The 16786-nt window shown below is 38.4% G+C and overlaps 1 protein-coding gene across 1 annotated transcript; it reads left to right on the forward strand.

Moving 5' to 3' along the window:
• The first annotated feature begins 1944 nt into the window (after positions 1-1944).
• Positions 1945-16482, forward strand: ddx43 (DEAD (Asp-Glu-Ala-Asp) box polypeptide 43). The gene is made up of 17 exons (XM_005733724.1): positions 1945-2374; positions 2578-2633; positions 4212-4329; positions 5655-5822; positions 6134-6215; positions 7454-7613; positions 11596-11714; positions 11879-11989; positions 12080-12221; positions 13151-13251; positions 13440-13527; positions 14234-14361; positions 14495-14604; positions 14778-14916; positions 14996-15083; positions 15946-16107; positions 16219-16482. Exons 1-16 carry the CDS (start codon positions 2056-2058, stop codon positions 16090-16092), a joined length of 2076 nt encoding a protein of 691 aa, XP_005733781.1. The 5' UTR covers positions 1945-2055; the 3' UTR covers positions 16093-16107; positions 16219-16482.
• The last annotated feature ends 304 nt before the right edge of the window (positions 16483-16786 follow it).

The following is a 16786-nucleotide window of genomic DNA, read 5'->3' on the forward strand; positions in this document are numbered from 1 at the left end:
GTTAATGTTGATGTGGTTGGATTGTTGGTCTAATCTGTCAGCAAACTGTAACTAAATTTGAATGCAGCAGACCTAATGGGAAGAAATGTCCTATCAGCACTGACTTAAAACAAGTGTTGGAATTTCTCCCACTTGGTTTGGATAGTAGCCCAGTAAGTTGGATGCAGCTGTTTTGAATATTGAACTGTGGTAGACTTTTAAGTGGGCTTTCTCAGCCAAGCATGAGATGCTGCATGTCTAAGCTGTAATTCAAAAGTGCTCATGCATTTCCTGGTGACTCAGACCTCCATCTGCATGTCAAAATAATGTTTGCTCCAAACTTTTAACAAAACGGTACGAACAAAGTCTGCCTACATGATCAATATTATCTGAACTAATTTGATAGAAGTTAAAACCTGTGTTGCTACTTATGTGGATAACCCACTTACTATTTTATGACAAAACAACAACATTTAAAGGCCATTCTTTGTGATCAAACTAGAAAAACCTCATTGATATTTTCTGTGACTTCTCTGATGAAGCCTGATCTTAGATTGAGATTATATGTGGCTTATATAAGGACTCTTTTCACCAGGATGTTGGTACGCACTTCATCCTCACTCACCTCAGTCCTAATTAGAATATTTAACCATTCTGGGTTTTATTGTCACTATCTCGAAAATGACTAAAGTGGACCGTTTATATTATGGTACATTTAATCTTTAAGGAGATGTAGAGGCTTGTATGTTTTCAGTGTTAGATTTTTGAAAAACTGGTGTCTTGAAAGTGTCTTAATAAACAGTGTTTGTATTGCTGCCTTTCTTTCTTTTAGATAGGTTGACTGGTGTTTAAATGAGAATTATGCACAAAAACTATGTCAGCCATCTTCATTTTTGTTAGTCATTTTGATTTGTTTTGTATGTTGTCACAGAAGTCTTAAAATGTATTGTTTGTGCTATTCGTGTCCTTTTATTCATCATTTTTTCTGTTATATCCCCAGAGAGTTAAGTGCATTTCTTAGAATATTAACATCCTATAAAAGAATATAGCGAGTATTATCTTCTGACAAATGACAACTGCTAACACTTGTAGACTGATTTTAAAGTGTTTTATAGACCATGCAGAAGTTGTTCTGGTATGATAAAATATATTGTCATCATGAAAGCACAGTGTGTTTCTGTTGAGATTGACCTGGAAATGTGACATTGTAGTTTATGCTTATGTAATATTGACATAGATTTGAGTTGTAGCTATTGATTGAGCTTTGTTAAAAATGAGAACAGGCCAAATCCATAAGCAACAATGAAGCAAAACACCAAACACAGATGGGACAACCTTAAAAACTGCAATTGTTGCCCTCCCCCTCCCAAAGAAAACATGCCTATTTTTGCTGTCTGTATATTGCTTGAGAATCCTCCTATTATTTTTTTCTTCTTCACGGAGCTATAAAGGCCTCGTTTGCCTACAGACTATGCATATTGTATAGTTGAAGTCAAACTCCTGCTTTTCAGTTGGGCATCCAGTTCACTTAAGTTATGTCGCCTTGGTCACAGACTTTATATGGCTTTGATGGCTAATAATACCATTTCTGTATTGCTTGAACGATAATTTATTACACAACTGGCCTTAAAGCTTGATAATGTTAACTTTATTATTTCTTTGAAATTAATTTATTAAAGTGCACACTATGTTCTCTGGATGAGAAATGCAAAGAATTTTATTATTCATTAATAAAGTACAGGTTATCTGAACTTTTTTGTTTTTGTGTCTTTTTTGGTGGAAATTCTTAATCTTATTTATAAGAAGACAAAGGAACATTGTGAATCTATAGCCTTCAACTCTCTAAACGGTAGGGTAATTAACAAATGGATATTTCTTAGGCATTCTTTTTATCTGAAATTTCACAATTTTCTATACAATTTAAGCCACGTCTGATGTAAATTTATGAAAAAGTTTTAGAAAAACTAACTTTTCGGGAAGGACGTTAACGCGGCGCCGTCCGCGAATTCACTGTTCGACCGTTAATTGCGCTTACTGAAGTAGTGCATAGGTAGCTGTTGGGTAGCCAAGCTTAAAATGTCTGATTGGGAGGATGAGTACGACCAGGACGGAGTTGCTATCTACAAACCTGCTACAAAACCGGTTTCGGCCGATTGGAAATTTTCATGTAATGACCGTCAAAGGGAAAATGTTGTTTTCGGTGTGAAAAATGGAACCAAATTTGGAGCCCCAAGGCAGAGGAGAGCTAATCGTAGCGGCCCGGGTCCCGAGGTCAACAAGTGGGGAGGTGGAAGTGATCGTGGAGACCCCGGACGACAGACGACGTTTAGCAAAGAAGAGTATTCCCGGCCTCTGACTATCACAGTGGAAACTACTTCAATTGGAAGAGTAATAGGTACGTTGTCAGAATTAATGCGGAGATGAAATTTACAGTAACAAGGCTTTCACGGTCTTAGCAAAGCTGCATTTAGTTGTGTTGTTAGCGTTAGCTTAGATTTGATTGGTCCGCGCGAAGAAGCTGTGTAGGTGATGAGGTTGGCCTATACCCTGGAGGTTCTGCAGGTTTAGACTCTAAAACACATTTTATTCTGTTAAAAGGTCGTGGAGGAGCCACAATCCGTGAACTTCAAGAGAGCTCTGGTGCAAGAATTAAGGCAAGTTGGTGATGTTGTGTTAAACTAGTACAACAGATCATGGGAAATCACAGTTTAGAAGCGAAAAACAAAAACTGCTTGAACTTTTAATTTGTTTAGATATGGTTATTTAACTTGGACTTGATAATGCCCTGATGACAATAAACACAATTTTGAGCCTTGAATGGATTCTCATTAACTTATCTTTTCCCTTCACCCCCTTTCCACTCTGTCCCCTCCCCTTTTCCAATTCTTATGAATTCATTGTATCACGTTTGGGTTATTGGGTGCTTGTGTGTTGGGAGAGGTGTTAGGGCAAACAATGCTGTGCCTGGGCAACAATGCGTTTCCTCTTTCCTATTTCCTAAGAAATTCCTTTGTGGTGCTAAATCAAACTCCCTTCTAAAACTGAACACCCGAAGTAAGAAGCAAAGCACACACTCAAAACCTATGTAAAAAATTGGGCCAATCTCAGGTTTACCAGCCTATTCTCAACATGTTCGCTAACAAGCTCAAATTCGGCATAAGCTTGAGCAAAATGTCAGCATGCTCAGAGTGAACTGCTGAAATATAGATTTGTCAACCTTTTCCTGAGGTTTTCTTTGGCTTGGGGAAGGAACAAGAAAGCAGACTGAGGGAATATTGTAGTTGCCAACTTCCACCTACCAGTTTGTGTGTGGTGGGCCATACCTTTAAAATCCAATAAAGTTCTGCCATAAATTGGGAAAACGTGTACATTTTTTTTGCTCATTTCTAACTTTAAAAAATGATCATTCTACTTTATTATTTAGGTTACATGCGTAAAAGATTTAGATTTCCATTGATAGTATCAGCTGATATTGGCTATTTACCAGTCTGTTGCTATCTGCATTATGAAAACCAGTAAATCAAAACATTTTAGAAAAGACAGGAGAAATGCCCTTCAACCATGTTATCAGTGATGTTTCATAGTTTGTCCACCAGAGGGTACTGTTTATCTTCTCTGTTAGTAATGATCAACAACCAGCTGATTCAAGCAGAGTGTAAACAAGAAGATGAATGATATTCAGGGAAATATGTCATGGCTCTGAAAGGTGGGGAAAGGCATTTTAAATTGCCAAATATCGGTAAAGTGGTCTTAAAAATTGTATTATGATTAGGGTGTAGTGTGTGTGTGTGTGTGTGTGTGTGTGTGTGGTGTTCAGAATTGCAATATATTTTAAAATGTTCTTAATATTTTGTCCCCCATGTGTATTTTCAAGTCTCAGATTATAGATGTTAGATTATAAGTGTTAGAAACACTTATAATCTGAGTGCATGAAGTTTAAAATGCCATCAAACCATCAAAGTTGCTATCCAATGGTAACTTCTGGTACTGACTGTAAAATATAAAATATATTATTTTTCAGCTCTGTTTCTAAAAGGCTTGAACACAAAATATATTGAAAACTTATTGGGAAGATGAGTCAAAATGGTAGTATTTTTAGAACGAGTGAGAAGTTTAAAATCCCGCAGCCAAATTTACTAAAAATGTGAATATCAGAACTAATTCAGTGCACAGGAAATATGTAAGACGTTATCCTTATACCGTCTTTGTTACTATTCTGTTTGTGTTTTCAGATAAACAAGGGAGGTTATGAAGGTGAGGTAGTCATTTTTGGGTCCACTGCAGCACAGCAGAAGGCCAAAGAGATGATCGAAGACTTGGTGGCAGAGGGCAACTCCCAATATTGTAATGGTGTGAAATTTATTTATTTGAATTTCTTTTCTTTTAGAAAATGATGATGTTTTCAAAACAATTTTCCTTGGGATTCTTGGTTAATATTTTTTCCACTAACATTTTTTTTTAATTCACCAAAAAAGGAAATTGTTTTTAGTACAAATACTACATAATATACTTTTTTTTATTGTAAATTAGAGCCATTTTAAGTTAATACAGTGGACAAGAATTTGTTTTGCTTTCTGTCTGACCCAACCTTTATATTTCTGAGATTAACATAAATCTGAATATCTCCTTCACAGCATTTAATTCCACCTTTATTTTGCTCATAGTGAGAGTTGTACCTAAATAAGAAGCCTGTGTCAGTTGAAGCAAGATGTTATGTATACCTGAGCTTTTGTCCCATAGATTGCTACATAAGGTTCTGACTTTTGCTGATACGCAGTTGTATCACATTTCATTACTGCACTGCATTCAATTCAATTCAGTTTTATTTATACAGCGCCAAATCACAACAACAGTCACCTAACAGGCGCTTTACATTGTAAGGTATACCCTACAATACTACATACAAAAAATCATATGACCCCCTATGAGCAAGCACTTTGGTGACATCGGGAAGGAAAACTCCCTTTTAACAGGAAGAAACCTCTGGCTTGACTCCAAGCTTCCTCACAGTGTTACTGGAGGCCAAGTTAATGCCATCCAGAGTAAGAATTTGGTTAGATACCATATCTCTAAGATTTTCAGGGCTGAGTACAATAACCTCAGTTTTATCTGAATTTAAAAGCAGAAAATTAGAGGCCATTCAGGTCTGTATGTCTTTAAGACATTCCTGCAGTTGAACTATTTGAGGTGTGTTATCTCGCTTCATGGATAAAATGTAAAGTGAAAATGTTTGCTATGTCTTCTGATGATACTGCCTAAGGGAAGCATTTATAATGTAAACAGAATTGGTCCTAGCACTGAACCCTGTGGAACTCCATAATTAACCTTAGTGTGCGAAGAGGACTCCATTTAGATGAACAAATTGGCGTCTATTAGACCTGTAGTACCTGCAGCGTGCTCTAATCGTTCTAATATAATATTATGGTCAACAGTAACGAACGCTGCACTGAGGTCTAGCAGGACAAGCACAGAGATGAGTCCACTGTCAGAGGCCATAAGAAGATCACTTGTAACTTTCACTAAAGCTGTTTCTGTGCTGTGATGGGCTCTGAAACCTGACTGAAACTTTCCAAATAAGCCAATCCTCTGCAGATGATCTGTTAACTGTTTGAAATGAATGATATGAATTTTTGATTCTTAGTGAATGACTATGAAAATATGGATTTTCTTCTCAGGTTCTCGCAGAGGACAAGAGTATGGAGGAAGATGTGGAGGGAAAAAGAATGGCTCTGTCTGGTCTACTGCTGAATTGCAGGCTGCAAATGTTGTCCAGGACCGTCCATCCATAGACTGGGACGCCATCCGGGAGAACAAGGAGAAGTATAAGGAGCTCAAGTGGAAGGGTAAGTGATCATATTTGTCAAAAGGGCACATGACTTCTTATTCAAAACTATTTAGCTATTGATATAGCTTAATTTGGCATTATTGTAGGATAATTGATTAGAAATTAAACCGTGCGCTAAAGTTAAAGACTTTTGTTTTTTTTGGTGTTGGGGATGGAAATTGTGAACCCCATGCACATGTGCCATACCTATAAAATGGCTACAATCGTAGAGTTTATTAATACTAAGTTACCCTCAAATATGTAAACATAAATTTGCAAATATAATTATCCAAAGCTAAACTTATTTTGTGATATTTTTGCTTTCTTCAGACATCCCACCTATCAAAAAGAAGTTTTACACTGAGGCACCGAGTGTGGCCGTGCTTACAGCAGAGGAAGTTGCTGAATGGAGGTAAATCTTAGTGGTTCTTGGTCATATGCCCATGTACTTCCATATGACAGGGTTTTACATGTATAAACAAAATTTAAGCCAGTTCAGAAAGGAAGATCTCCTCTGTGCTTTTCGTGATGTTATAACACCAGCCATAAAAGACTTAAGGTATTGTTGTCAGCATGGTAACCTAAGTTTGTGAATGTGATAACTCAATTTATAGCAGAAGTCTTTCTACTAAAATCTTGAGTATCTCAGTGACCTTGACCTTAAGGTCAGAGGTTAGGTTTTCTGAAAATCTTATGAATGCCGTAACTTGAGAACAAAGCTCATTTCTGCTGCTTGTATCCATGATCTCATTCTTTCGGTTCTTTTGGTCAATACCCAGAGCTCGTGACCATAGGTGAGGGTAGGTAGGGTAGATCGACCAGCAAATCGAGAGCTTTGCTTTTACACTTAGGTTTCTCTTCACCGTAACAGACAGCGTTTGCATCACTGAAGCCATCTGGTCAGCACCAATCCCTCTGATCCCCGGTTCCGCTCACTCATGAGGAAGGCCCAGAGATTAACAGAGCTGTGGCATTTCTCAACAACAGTGCTCCACCTGGTGGCAGGTGGCTCCATAAAATTTAAGACTCAACAATTTACCAGCATTTGGGCATCAATTAAAATGTTGACAGTTACATTAAACGACTAGTACGTCTGGTAGCCACTGGTGACATTAGCAACAATTAGTTGACTACTCGCGCACATCCCTAGTTCAAATACAGACGGACAGTCTCCGAGTGGTTGTATTTTTCATCCAAAAACTGCTGTAACATTACTTTTGTTGGACTGTTTTTCCTCAGCAAGAAGGGTATGTGGTGTGTTTATCTAAATAACTACTTTTTAGAACTCTGCTCTCTGGCTTTATGGGTTGTGCCTGTGATCATTCTCTTTCTAAAGTCTGCCCTTGATTGAGTGGAGTCTCCCACTCTGACTTTCTTGGCCTTTTTATATTTGGTACATTTTGAATTTGGAGCACCTTCCCCTTAATGTCTGTGCTTTTATTTTTGTATGTGCTTTTTATCTAATGGCATAAATTTGACACTGACAATTGATCACCTTTTAAAAGAGGATGGAAAAAAATACACAGTTATTCAATTTATTGTCATGTTTCTGATATTTACCTGGAACCAAACACATGGTATTCATCTGCGTTTAGCATGGTACTTGGTACTTTGAATCTGTTTTCATGTTTGTTTACACCTTTTCCTCAGGAAGGAGAACAACAATATCTTTGTGGATGACCTGAACGAGGAAGAAAAGAAACGGCAAATTCCCAATCCCTGTCGCACATTTCTTGAGGCCTTTGAGCTTTATCCAGAGATCATGGAAAACATTGACCGGGTTGGCTTCACCAAACCAACCCCCATCCAGGTATGATCGTGGCACCATAGCAGTTTTTGTTTTTGTTTGTTTGTTTGTTTTTTATGAGTTTAACCATAGTTAAACTTATAAACTTATTAATAAGTTGTAATGATAAATATTTTTGAATGTGCCAAATCAGATGAATCTGAATTAGCACAAATCTCTCTGTTGGAATTCTCAGATGTGTGTAAAACCAAATATTTTAGTTTGTTTTATGTGTAAAATGTTTCTTGGTAAACCAGGGAGATTCTTTACCTTATATGTTGTGTAAATGTGTTGTAGGTGGGTTTGGGAACAAAAACTTTCAAATCTGTTAGTGTGTGTGTTGCAATGACCTGTAGTGACATGCCCTGTTTCTGCTGTGGGTAAATCTAGTGTTTGACTTTAGTGTCAGCTTTAACAGGAACTCAGCCTATTTTATTATAAATTCTTGGAACTGAGCCAGTAACTGTTGTAGTCTTTCCAAGAAGCAGAACTGAAAATCGGTTGTAGGTGGCATCATGTGTAGTTTTCTTTTCTTTTTGTTTTTTTAAGAGGGGGGGAAAAACCCTAATTGCATTTTTTCTCTCCGCACACACACAATACTACTTTCATTGAGTTCCTTGAGCTAATCTTTTCATTTTTAAAGGTTTTCACTGTGTTAAACGTAATTCTAAGTTTTACTTCCAGTTTCTCACTAACTGAAGTTGCTATATAACAGAGCTGCCACGATTAGTCAACTATCAAAATCGTTGACGACTAATTTAATAGTCGACGCATCGTTTGAAGCTTTCTAAGATCCTGAAAGACGCAGGAATAAGTAAATGGTAAATGGCCTGTATTTGTATAGCACTTTACTTAGTCCCTAAGGACCCCAAAGCGCTTTACACTTACATTCAGTCATTCACCCATTCACACACACATTCACACACTGGTGATGGCAAGCTACATTGTAGCCAAAGCCACCCTGGGGCACACTGACAGAGACGAGGCTGCCGGACACTGGCGCCACCGGGCCCTCTGACCACCACCAGTAGGCAACGGGTGAAGTGTCCTGCCCAAGGACACAACGACCAAGACTGTCCGAGCCGAACTGCCAACTCTTGAGCCACGATCGCCCCAGTAGGATAGTAGGATTTAAGACTGAAACAGAAGATGGCAGCAATGCATGTACAAGGATGGCAGCTGACCTTAAACGCCAAAGAAGAAGCAGTCTCCGGTATCGTAGCTGTGTCCAAATTCAGGGGCTGCATCCTTCGTAGGCCACATTAAAAGGGCGATTACGTGACAGCGATGTGATGAAGGCTGTCCAAATTCAAAGACTCTTCAAAATGGCAAATGCGTCCTACTTTTCCCCAGATTTCAAAGACTGGTCGGGTGTATCCTTTGTGGCCCAACTCATCCCAGAATTAACGCAGCTCAGCCAATTCCAGTTTCCAGCAATGGCGGCAGCTACTTAGTTTTAATATTACCCTTTCAGCGTCACAAAATAAACTTAAGATATTTTCAGGCGAGAATGTAGTTGTGTTTACTTCAAATGTTTACTTGTTTACTTCAATCTATCAAGACATCGCATATTTGCAAAAGTCCTCCGACATTTTCGGAGACAAGCTGACCGGGAGGTCAAGGCTCACTAGAGCCGGCAAGAACAGCGAACTCCCGGCACAGACCCCGCAGTCTTTCGCTACTCAGGTTAAACATGATATATAAGTCACTCGGATAACTTAAAAATGAGTAAATTGGTTTGGCTCAGATTAAAGTTATAGTTTTTACACAGCTGAATAAACGTAAAACCGAAAACTGATTAAACAGAAGTGTGAGATGTTAGAGAATTTACTCCAGTGTACTGTTATATTTGAGCGAGCAAGGAGCAGAGGACTGAATTTATTAAACTCCACTGAAACAATCTGCAAATTTCATTAAAAATTTAATAAACTATCATCTTGTCTTTGCTTTTAGTTAGCACATACCTTAAACACTTAAAGCTATATGCTTTTTTTTTTTTTGTCTGTGTGTGTGCGTGTGTGTGTGTGTCCCCTGTCTGGCACTGTGGCAATCAGAATTATTGTCTGAAGGCCAAGAACAATGCCCAACAGATTTACTTTCCCAAGTGGGCCTTTTGCTATACTGGCCCACTTGATTGTCATAGTTTATTTGATCTTTATTAGTTATTTTTATTCTAAGATATTGTAATCAGGCCAGACTGGACTCGGGGACGGGAAAGAAAAACAAGAAGAAAAGTTCAGAAGAAAGTTAACAGAAGGAGAGGGAAAGAAAAAGGAGAAAAGAGAGAGAGAGAAAAGACAATGAAAATCAGCTTCATCACCCCTTTTTTTTTTTTTTCCCTCTTTTCCTGGATCACCTGTTGAGAAAAAAAGAAAACAAGCAGAAGAAGACTAGAGCAATAGAATAAACAACATGATGATCTATGGCAATATAACAGTAAATACTAAATGTAAAACATTATTGTGCAGCACGTAAGATCGACAGCGCACAGTGTGCTTTAAGGTAGGATCCAAAAAGGGTGTAGTTTGTGTGTGTGTGTGTGTGTGTGTGTGAGCACCCGTGTGTACACCTGTGAGCATGGACGCGCTTGTTTTTAAAAGATTCCTACATGTAATGATCTGTTAGAGGGTGTGGGCCGCCATAGCCCCGTCCTCCAGGGCATGAAGCAGGTATGGAGGAGATCAAAACTCCAGACATCCGGAGGCCCTCAGAAATGTTTAGCTTGTTGTTTCAAGGTCACAAATATCTTTAATTGAAAAAAGTTAAATCTGCATTTGTAAAATCAACCAGTGGTGACTAGAGCATCCCGTGTAGGTTGTTACTTGTTTTGGAACAGACAATATTTGGGTTTTTAATCAAAATTTAAAGAAACTGTTCAAAGTAAACATAAATAATGAGAGGTTTTGACATTACCCTGCTTCTCACATGCCTGAAGCACCCTTCAGTGACTGAGCACCTAATGTATGATAAGATTTAAATTATCCAAACATGGGGACATTTGTGTATTACCACATCTCGGGTACATGTAGCAGAACGAAAGCAACAAAGAGTATACCGCAATAAAATAAGCAAAATGTAATTACAGTGAGCTCTGTCATGCTGGATTTCATTTTTATTACAACGGAAGATGTAGAGAATGGAAATGAGCAAGTAGTTGGGATGGCAGCAGAAATAGAGAGCAAGCCACTGAGCCAGTAACCGTTTAATAAAAGGATAAACACAGAACGCACTAGAGACTGATTTCGTTATCTGTTCTCATCCACCACAGGGGATTCAGTTTAATTTTATTTACAGTATCAGGGTAAAGTCCTTGCAGTGGCACAGACAGAAACTCAATCTTACCCTACCGGTAAGCACTGGGCAAGATGAGCTATAAATAATTTTATTAACAGTAATAAAACATTTCCCGCCCTTCACACTGAACCTACGCCATGGAGTACTTTCTTTTCATACTTGGGTCACATCAGAATTCATGATGGTATGCTGCATAAGGAAATGAAACACCATCTCTCTTTCAAAGTTTAACTTTCATTTCCAGATTTAACTTTCATTTCACAGTAGGAATCTGGTCAGATTGAAAGCAATATTACATGTAGTGGAACAACCAGTTCTGTACAATGAATCACTATTTATAGCTCCACACTGCACAACAATGTAAGTACAAGCTTGCTGACATGATGTTGCAGTAATGACAAATACATACTTGCTTCAATATGTTCTTGGAGTTTTTTTCAGTTGCAGAATAAACAGTTTCTGTCTCTTCAACAGGAGGTTTCTAACATGCGACTAACCTAAACATATATTTAAAAACGTATCATTTTTTTTTATATATATGTCATAAAAAATGTTGTTTTTGTTCTTGCATAGTCTCCATATAAAAGATTTTGGGTAATCTTTATTTATTTATTTTATTTCTCACATGCTAACATTAAAGTTAGTCTTATACCAGATGTGGAGTTATATATGATGATGACTTTTTAAAATATAGTTTTTAATATTTCTTCAGTCTCAAGCGTGGCCAGTGCTACTGAGTGGCGAGGACCTGATAGCCATCGCTCAGACTGGAACAGGGAAAACACTGGCCTACCTGCTGCCGGGGTTCATCCACATGGATGGGCAGCCTGTGTGAGTGTAGAAAAACCTTATTTTTAGCACAATCTGAGTGTAACTGGCGCCATGTTCTCAAATAATAGATAGCGCTGTTTTGTTCAATTCCTTTCAGAAGAGGATACCTACAATAATTTTGCCTCTTCCTCTATTAAATCTTTATCTTTTTGTCCTTTGAGTAGACCTAGAGCTGAGCGGGATGGTCCAGGCATGTTAGTGCTAACTCCTACCAGAGAGCTGGCCCTGCAGATTGAAGCAGAGTGCAACAAGTACCGCTATAAGGGTTACAAAAGGTCATAAGTCACTAAAAATAAATTAAAATCAATGATCATGTGATGTAGAAGAGGGCATGATAACGACTGTTCCTTCTGCATCTCTCTCAGTATCTGTATCTATGGTGGAGGTGATAGGAGAGGCCAGATCAACCTAGTGAGGGATGGCGTGGACATCGTGATTGCTACACCCGGCCGCCTCAATGACCTACAGATGAATGAGCTCATCAACCTCCGCTCCATAACCTACTTGGTCAGCTCTTTATGTCTATGCATGTTTGCTTTCCTCAAAGCTTGTGTTGGTCCACTGTGTAGAAAAAAAGCCCATGAAAGTGTTCTTGTAGCATTTGACAGGAAGCCTAATTAAATGCGTAAACAATAGGTGTAGAAATATCTGCGCAGGTCATAGCAAGGATCCACATCTAAAACTAAATCTAAAATTACCAATGTGTTTTAACTTTTCTAATCTGCAGCCAGCGAAAGGATTATCAAATTAAGAAGAAGGTAAAATCAGAGCTGTCTGTATGCAGATAAACTGTTGTTTGTGAAATTTGATTGATTTCTCATAGACTTAAAGTATCCCTTTCTAGTAGGCATACTTGCACGTAGAATGGATGGATTTATATTATAATGTATAAGTTGCTAGTAATTTGTGCCATAGTCTTATAGATTAAACTAGCAGTGTACACCATTGGTCCCCAACCCCTGGGCCTCGGACCGGTACCGGGCCACGAGAGTTGAGGCTCAGGGGTGAAATGTATGGTTTTCAGGGTTTTTATCGGTTTTCAGCGTTATTTTGTTATCGTTTTTATCGTCAAGTCAGTTTTCCTGGGTCTTTTCACGTGTGTTATGAATAAATCTTCTTTTTTTCAGTACCGGTATTAGTTTTATTTTGTTGTATTTATCCGCGACACCTTAAAGGTCTGTGAAAATATTGTCGGGCATAAACTGGTCCGTGGCGCAAAAAAGCTTGGGGACCGCTGGTTTACACCATAATCAACCAGGCTTTTTTTGGGCCCAGAAAATTATACTTGTATACTTGAGGCTTGTAAACATGCAATCTACTGGCTGCTGACACATGGTGCATAGTAGGTGGGTTTTATTTTGTATATTTGGCGTACTCATGTTGTGTGTGTGGTGAAAACGAGATGCGCTGTCTTTAGTAACTACTCTTTTAAAAAGGTGCTGGACGAGGCTGACCGTATGTTAGATATGGGCTTTGAACCCCAAATTATGAAGATTCTTCTGGACATCCGTCCAGATCGACAGACTGTCATGACCAGGTATAAACAATTTGCCATCAGTTAATGATGAAACTGACCACATGAACACACAACACATCCAATTCAGGAACAAGTGCATTTAAATGGTTGACTTTAAACATGAAAACCATCAAGTATTGGTTGTAGAATATAATGTATATATGGAAATTAAAACAACCTTTCTATGCCCGTTATTTCTCATGTTTCAGTGCAACTTGGCCCACAGGTGTGAGACGACTGGCCAAATCCTACCTAAAGAATCCCATGATGGTTTATGTGGGCACCCTGGACTTGGCTGTAAGTAGAAATGAATCCAATCAGTGATTTAAATGTCCTGACTATTTTTTTTGTATATTGTCCCACCATAAGGTCGTCAAGTATAAGTTTATTTATATGGCACATTTACAACAGCTCATCCTTCAAACTAAAATGCAATTGAAATAAGTAAAATGCACAACAATGATGAAATAAAAATATAAAAGAAAGAATATTACAAGACAATACAAATAACTAAAACAACAATGACTAAGGCTGTTAAAACAAAATGCTTGGGTCAACATGTGCTAAAGACAGTCCATAAAAATGTATCCTCAGTAAAGATTTACAATGTTCCAGGGTTTGCACAGCACTAATATTTAGAGGCAGACTATTCCAGAGTCTGGGACCTACCATGGAGAAGCCTCTGTTGCCACAGGATTTAAGTTTAGACCGTGGAATGGTTAACATTAGTTTTGAACTGGACCTCATGGTTCTTTCTGGAGTATAAATAAATACAGCTAGGATAGGTAAGAAGGATGAATTAACAACAATCAAACTACTGTATTTCACATGGTTGTTTAGTGACTAAAAGCTGGATACTGGAGAGATGGTTTCTGTCTGACTTTTGCATGTCTGACAGTTGAGAATTTGTTCTTGGCAGACATGTTATTTACTTTAAAGTTCTAAATAGCGTATGCCCATTTGGATTCTGTTTACATGCTTCCTGTGTTTCTATTCTTGTCAGGCTGTTAACACGGTGCAGCAAACAGTGCTGATTGTTCGCGAAGAGGAGAAAAAGTCGTATCTGTTTGACTTCATCAGAAACATGCAACCGGAGGAAAAAGTAATCATCTTTGTTGGCAAGAAGCTTGCGTAAGTGCGGAGTTGGTTCATAGTTGTGGCTGTTCACCACTGTTACAGTTGGATAAACACACATCAGCATTGGTACCCACTTTAATCGCGTGTCCTTTGTGTTTGCTCGTTTCCATTTTTTGTTCAACATCAGAGTTGATGACCTGTCCAGTGATATGTGCCTTCAAGGTTTGGCTGTGCAGAGTCTCCATGGTGACCGTGAACAGTGTGACCGTGAAGAAGCTCTCAAGGACTTTAAAAACGGTATGTAACGTGAAGGGAGAAGTGCTTTGAAAAATAGTCTGCATGGCACTAGCAGAGAAAATGGAAACACATTTTTGTGTGTAGCTGGTGGTCTTATTTTAAACTAAAGACTACCACAAGTAAAGGCTGTTGGATCGAAGTTATGACAGAATAAGTGTTGTATCTTTTTCCAGGTCGAGTTCGTATCCTCGTGGCCACAGATTTGGCATCTCGAGGGTTGGATGTCCATGACGTAACACACGTCTTCAACTTTGACTTCCCACGTAACATCGAGGAATATGTTCATCGTGTAGGTCGCACTGGCAGAGCAGGGTAAGAGAGTGTGCATGCAGACTTGACTGCCAGGCTGTGCTTGTGCTAGCTTGTGATGTTGATGCATGTTTCGTTTCAGACGTTCAGGTGCTGCTGTGACCCTGGTGACAAGAGAGAACTGGAGAATGGCACCTGAGCTAATTCCCATCATGGAGCGAGCAGGACAGGTTGGCAAAAACATATTTTGTGTTGACATAAATACACTTTTGATTGAGTAGACTCTTTTTTTCTTTTTTTTTCCAAAATGTTACATAATTCCTGAGAATTCTGTGCATGTGTACTTATATTATAATACAGCTGACAAACTGATAGTCTTTTTTAATTTTTTTTATTCTTTATTTCTAAACTATTACTTCACGAAGGTGATTACAGGCATTAATCAACACAATTTACAAGGGAAAAACAAAACAAAACGAAAGAAAAAGGAAAAAAAGAGAAGGGGAAAAAAAAAAAGGAAAAACAGTCGGGAGTGACCAGTTAGCTAGGTTGGTGGTTTCAAGCTTTGAAAAGAAGATTCGGCTTATGGGTATTGGCATATAGGACCCACTTATCCCAACACAAATGGAACCAACCCACCCGGTCACTGACATAAGCTGTTACCTCCTCCATCCTATAAATCTCTAGCGTAATTTCCCACCATAATGACAAGGCCGGTATATCTTGCAAGGACCATTTCTTAGTTATACCTTTCTTACTTGCAACAAGTAAAGCTCTTAACAGACATGTATCATTTTTAGACCAGTTCTGCGGTATACAACCAAAAAAGATTGTCTTCATGTCCAAAGGGAATGTACAGTCAAAAATGCCTTGTAATGTACCATGAATGTCTTTCCAGTAGGTCCGTAGCAAAGAACAGTCCCACATAATATGGGTGTGATGTGCTCGTTGGTGTGCACAGTTTCTCCAACACACAGGAGGATTCCCATCATAATGAGCCTTTTGACACGGAGTAATAAAGAACCTTATCAAAGACTTCCATCCAAATTCCCTCCAGCTAAAAACTGATAGTCTTAACGAATCCTTTTGCAGGATATCCCAGAGGAGCTGTTGCTTATGGCAGAAAGGTATCAAAAGCACAAGAAAGAGAAGGAAATGTCCAATCCAAGGGGAGGACAGGGGCGAGGAGGAGGGAGAAGAAATGGTGGAACAGACCGCGGCCAAAACTGGGGGTTCTAATACAGAGCTGTCCATGTAAGTTTTCCCGCCATGTTCCTCCACCTTACTCTGACAGGAATTAACAGTCAAATTACTGTATTTCACATGGTTATGAGAATGTTCATTTTCTTATCCTTTTCTCCACAGGCTGGAGCAAGGTCTCAATCTACCTGTGTTATTTCTTTTTAATGTGCATTTCAGTTCTTTATTTTCTGTTATTGAAAGGTTTGCTTGCTGGATTATATCTATGATCATTTGGCAACTTGCACCTAATTGTTTTCTTCTCTTAAAAGACTTTAAAATGCACATTTTTCTCTGCCATAAACTTTTTAGTCTGTTATCATTCAGAATATTTTGTGTTATCTCTTGGTTGTGGAAAGTTTAATAAATTGTTATCTTAAAAAGAAATGACATGTTGTGCATTAATTATTGGCTTCTTCCTTTAGAACTTAACCATAGAATTGTGGTAATAATTGAATCTACTTTCTTAATTGCCTATATTATTGGTCAAAAATTACATGGACACTGTTGGGGGTAAATGCTCATAATTTGGGGGGGGAAATAATAATATCATGGAAAAAGAGAAAAGTCAGGTCTTTTGGAAAAAAATATATTGTCAAACAGGAAGTGATGGTTTGCGTTAAGCTCAACAGCTTGTCTGCATTACTTGCTCAAGATGTTTAGTCTGCTGACCACATCAGTTTACTTGGAGATC

This window comes from Pundamilia nyererei, unplaced genomic scaffold, assembly GCF_000239375.1.
Source record: "Pundamilia nyererei isolate P.nyererei 1_Seehausen unplaced genomic scaffold, PunNye1.0 scaffold00054, whole genome shotgun sequence".
Lineage (NCBI taxonomy): Eukaryota > Metazoa > Chordata > Actinopteri > Cichliformes > Cichlidae > Pundamilia > Pundamilia nyererei.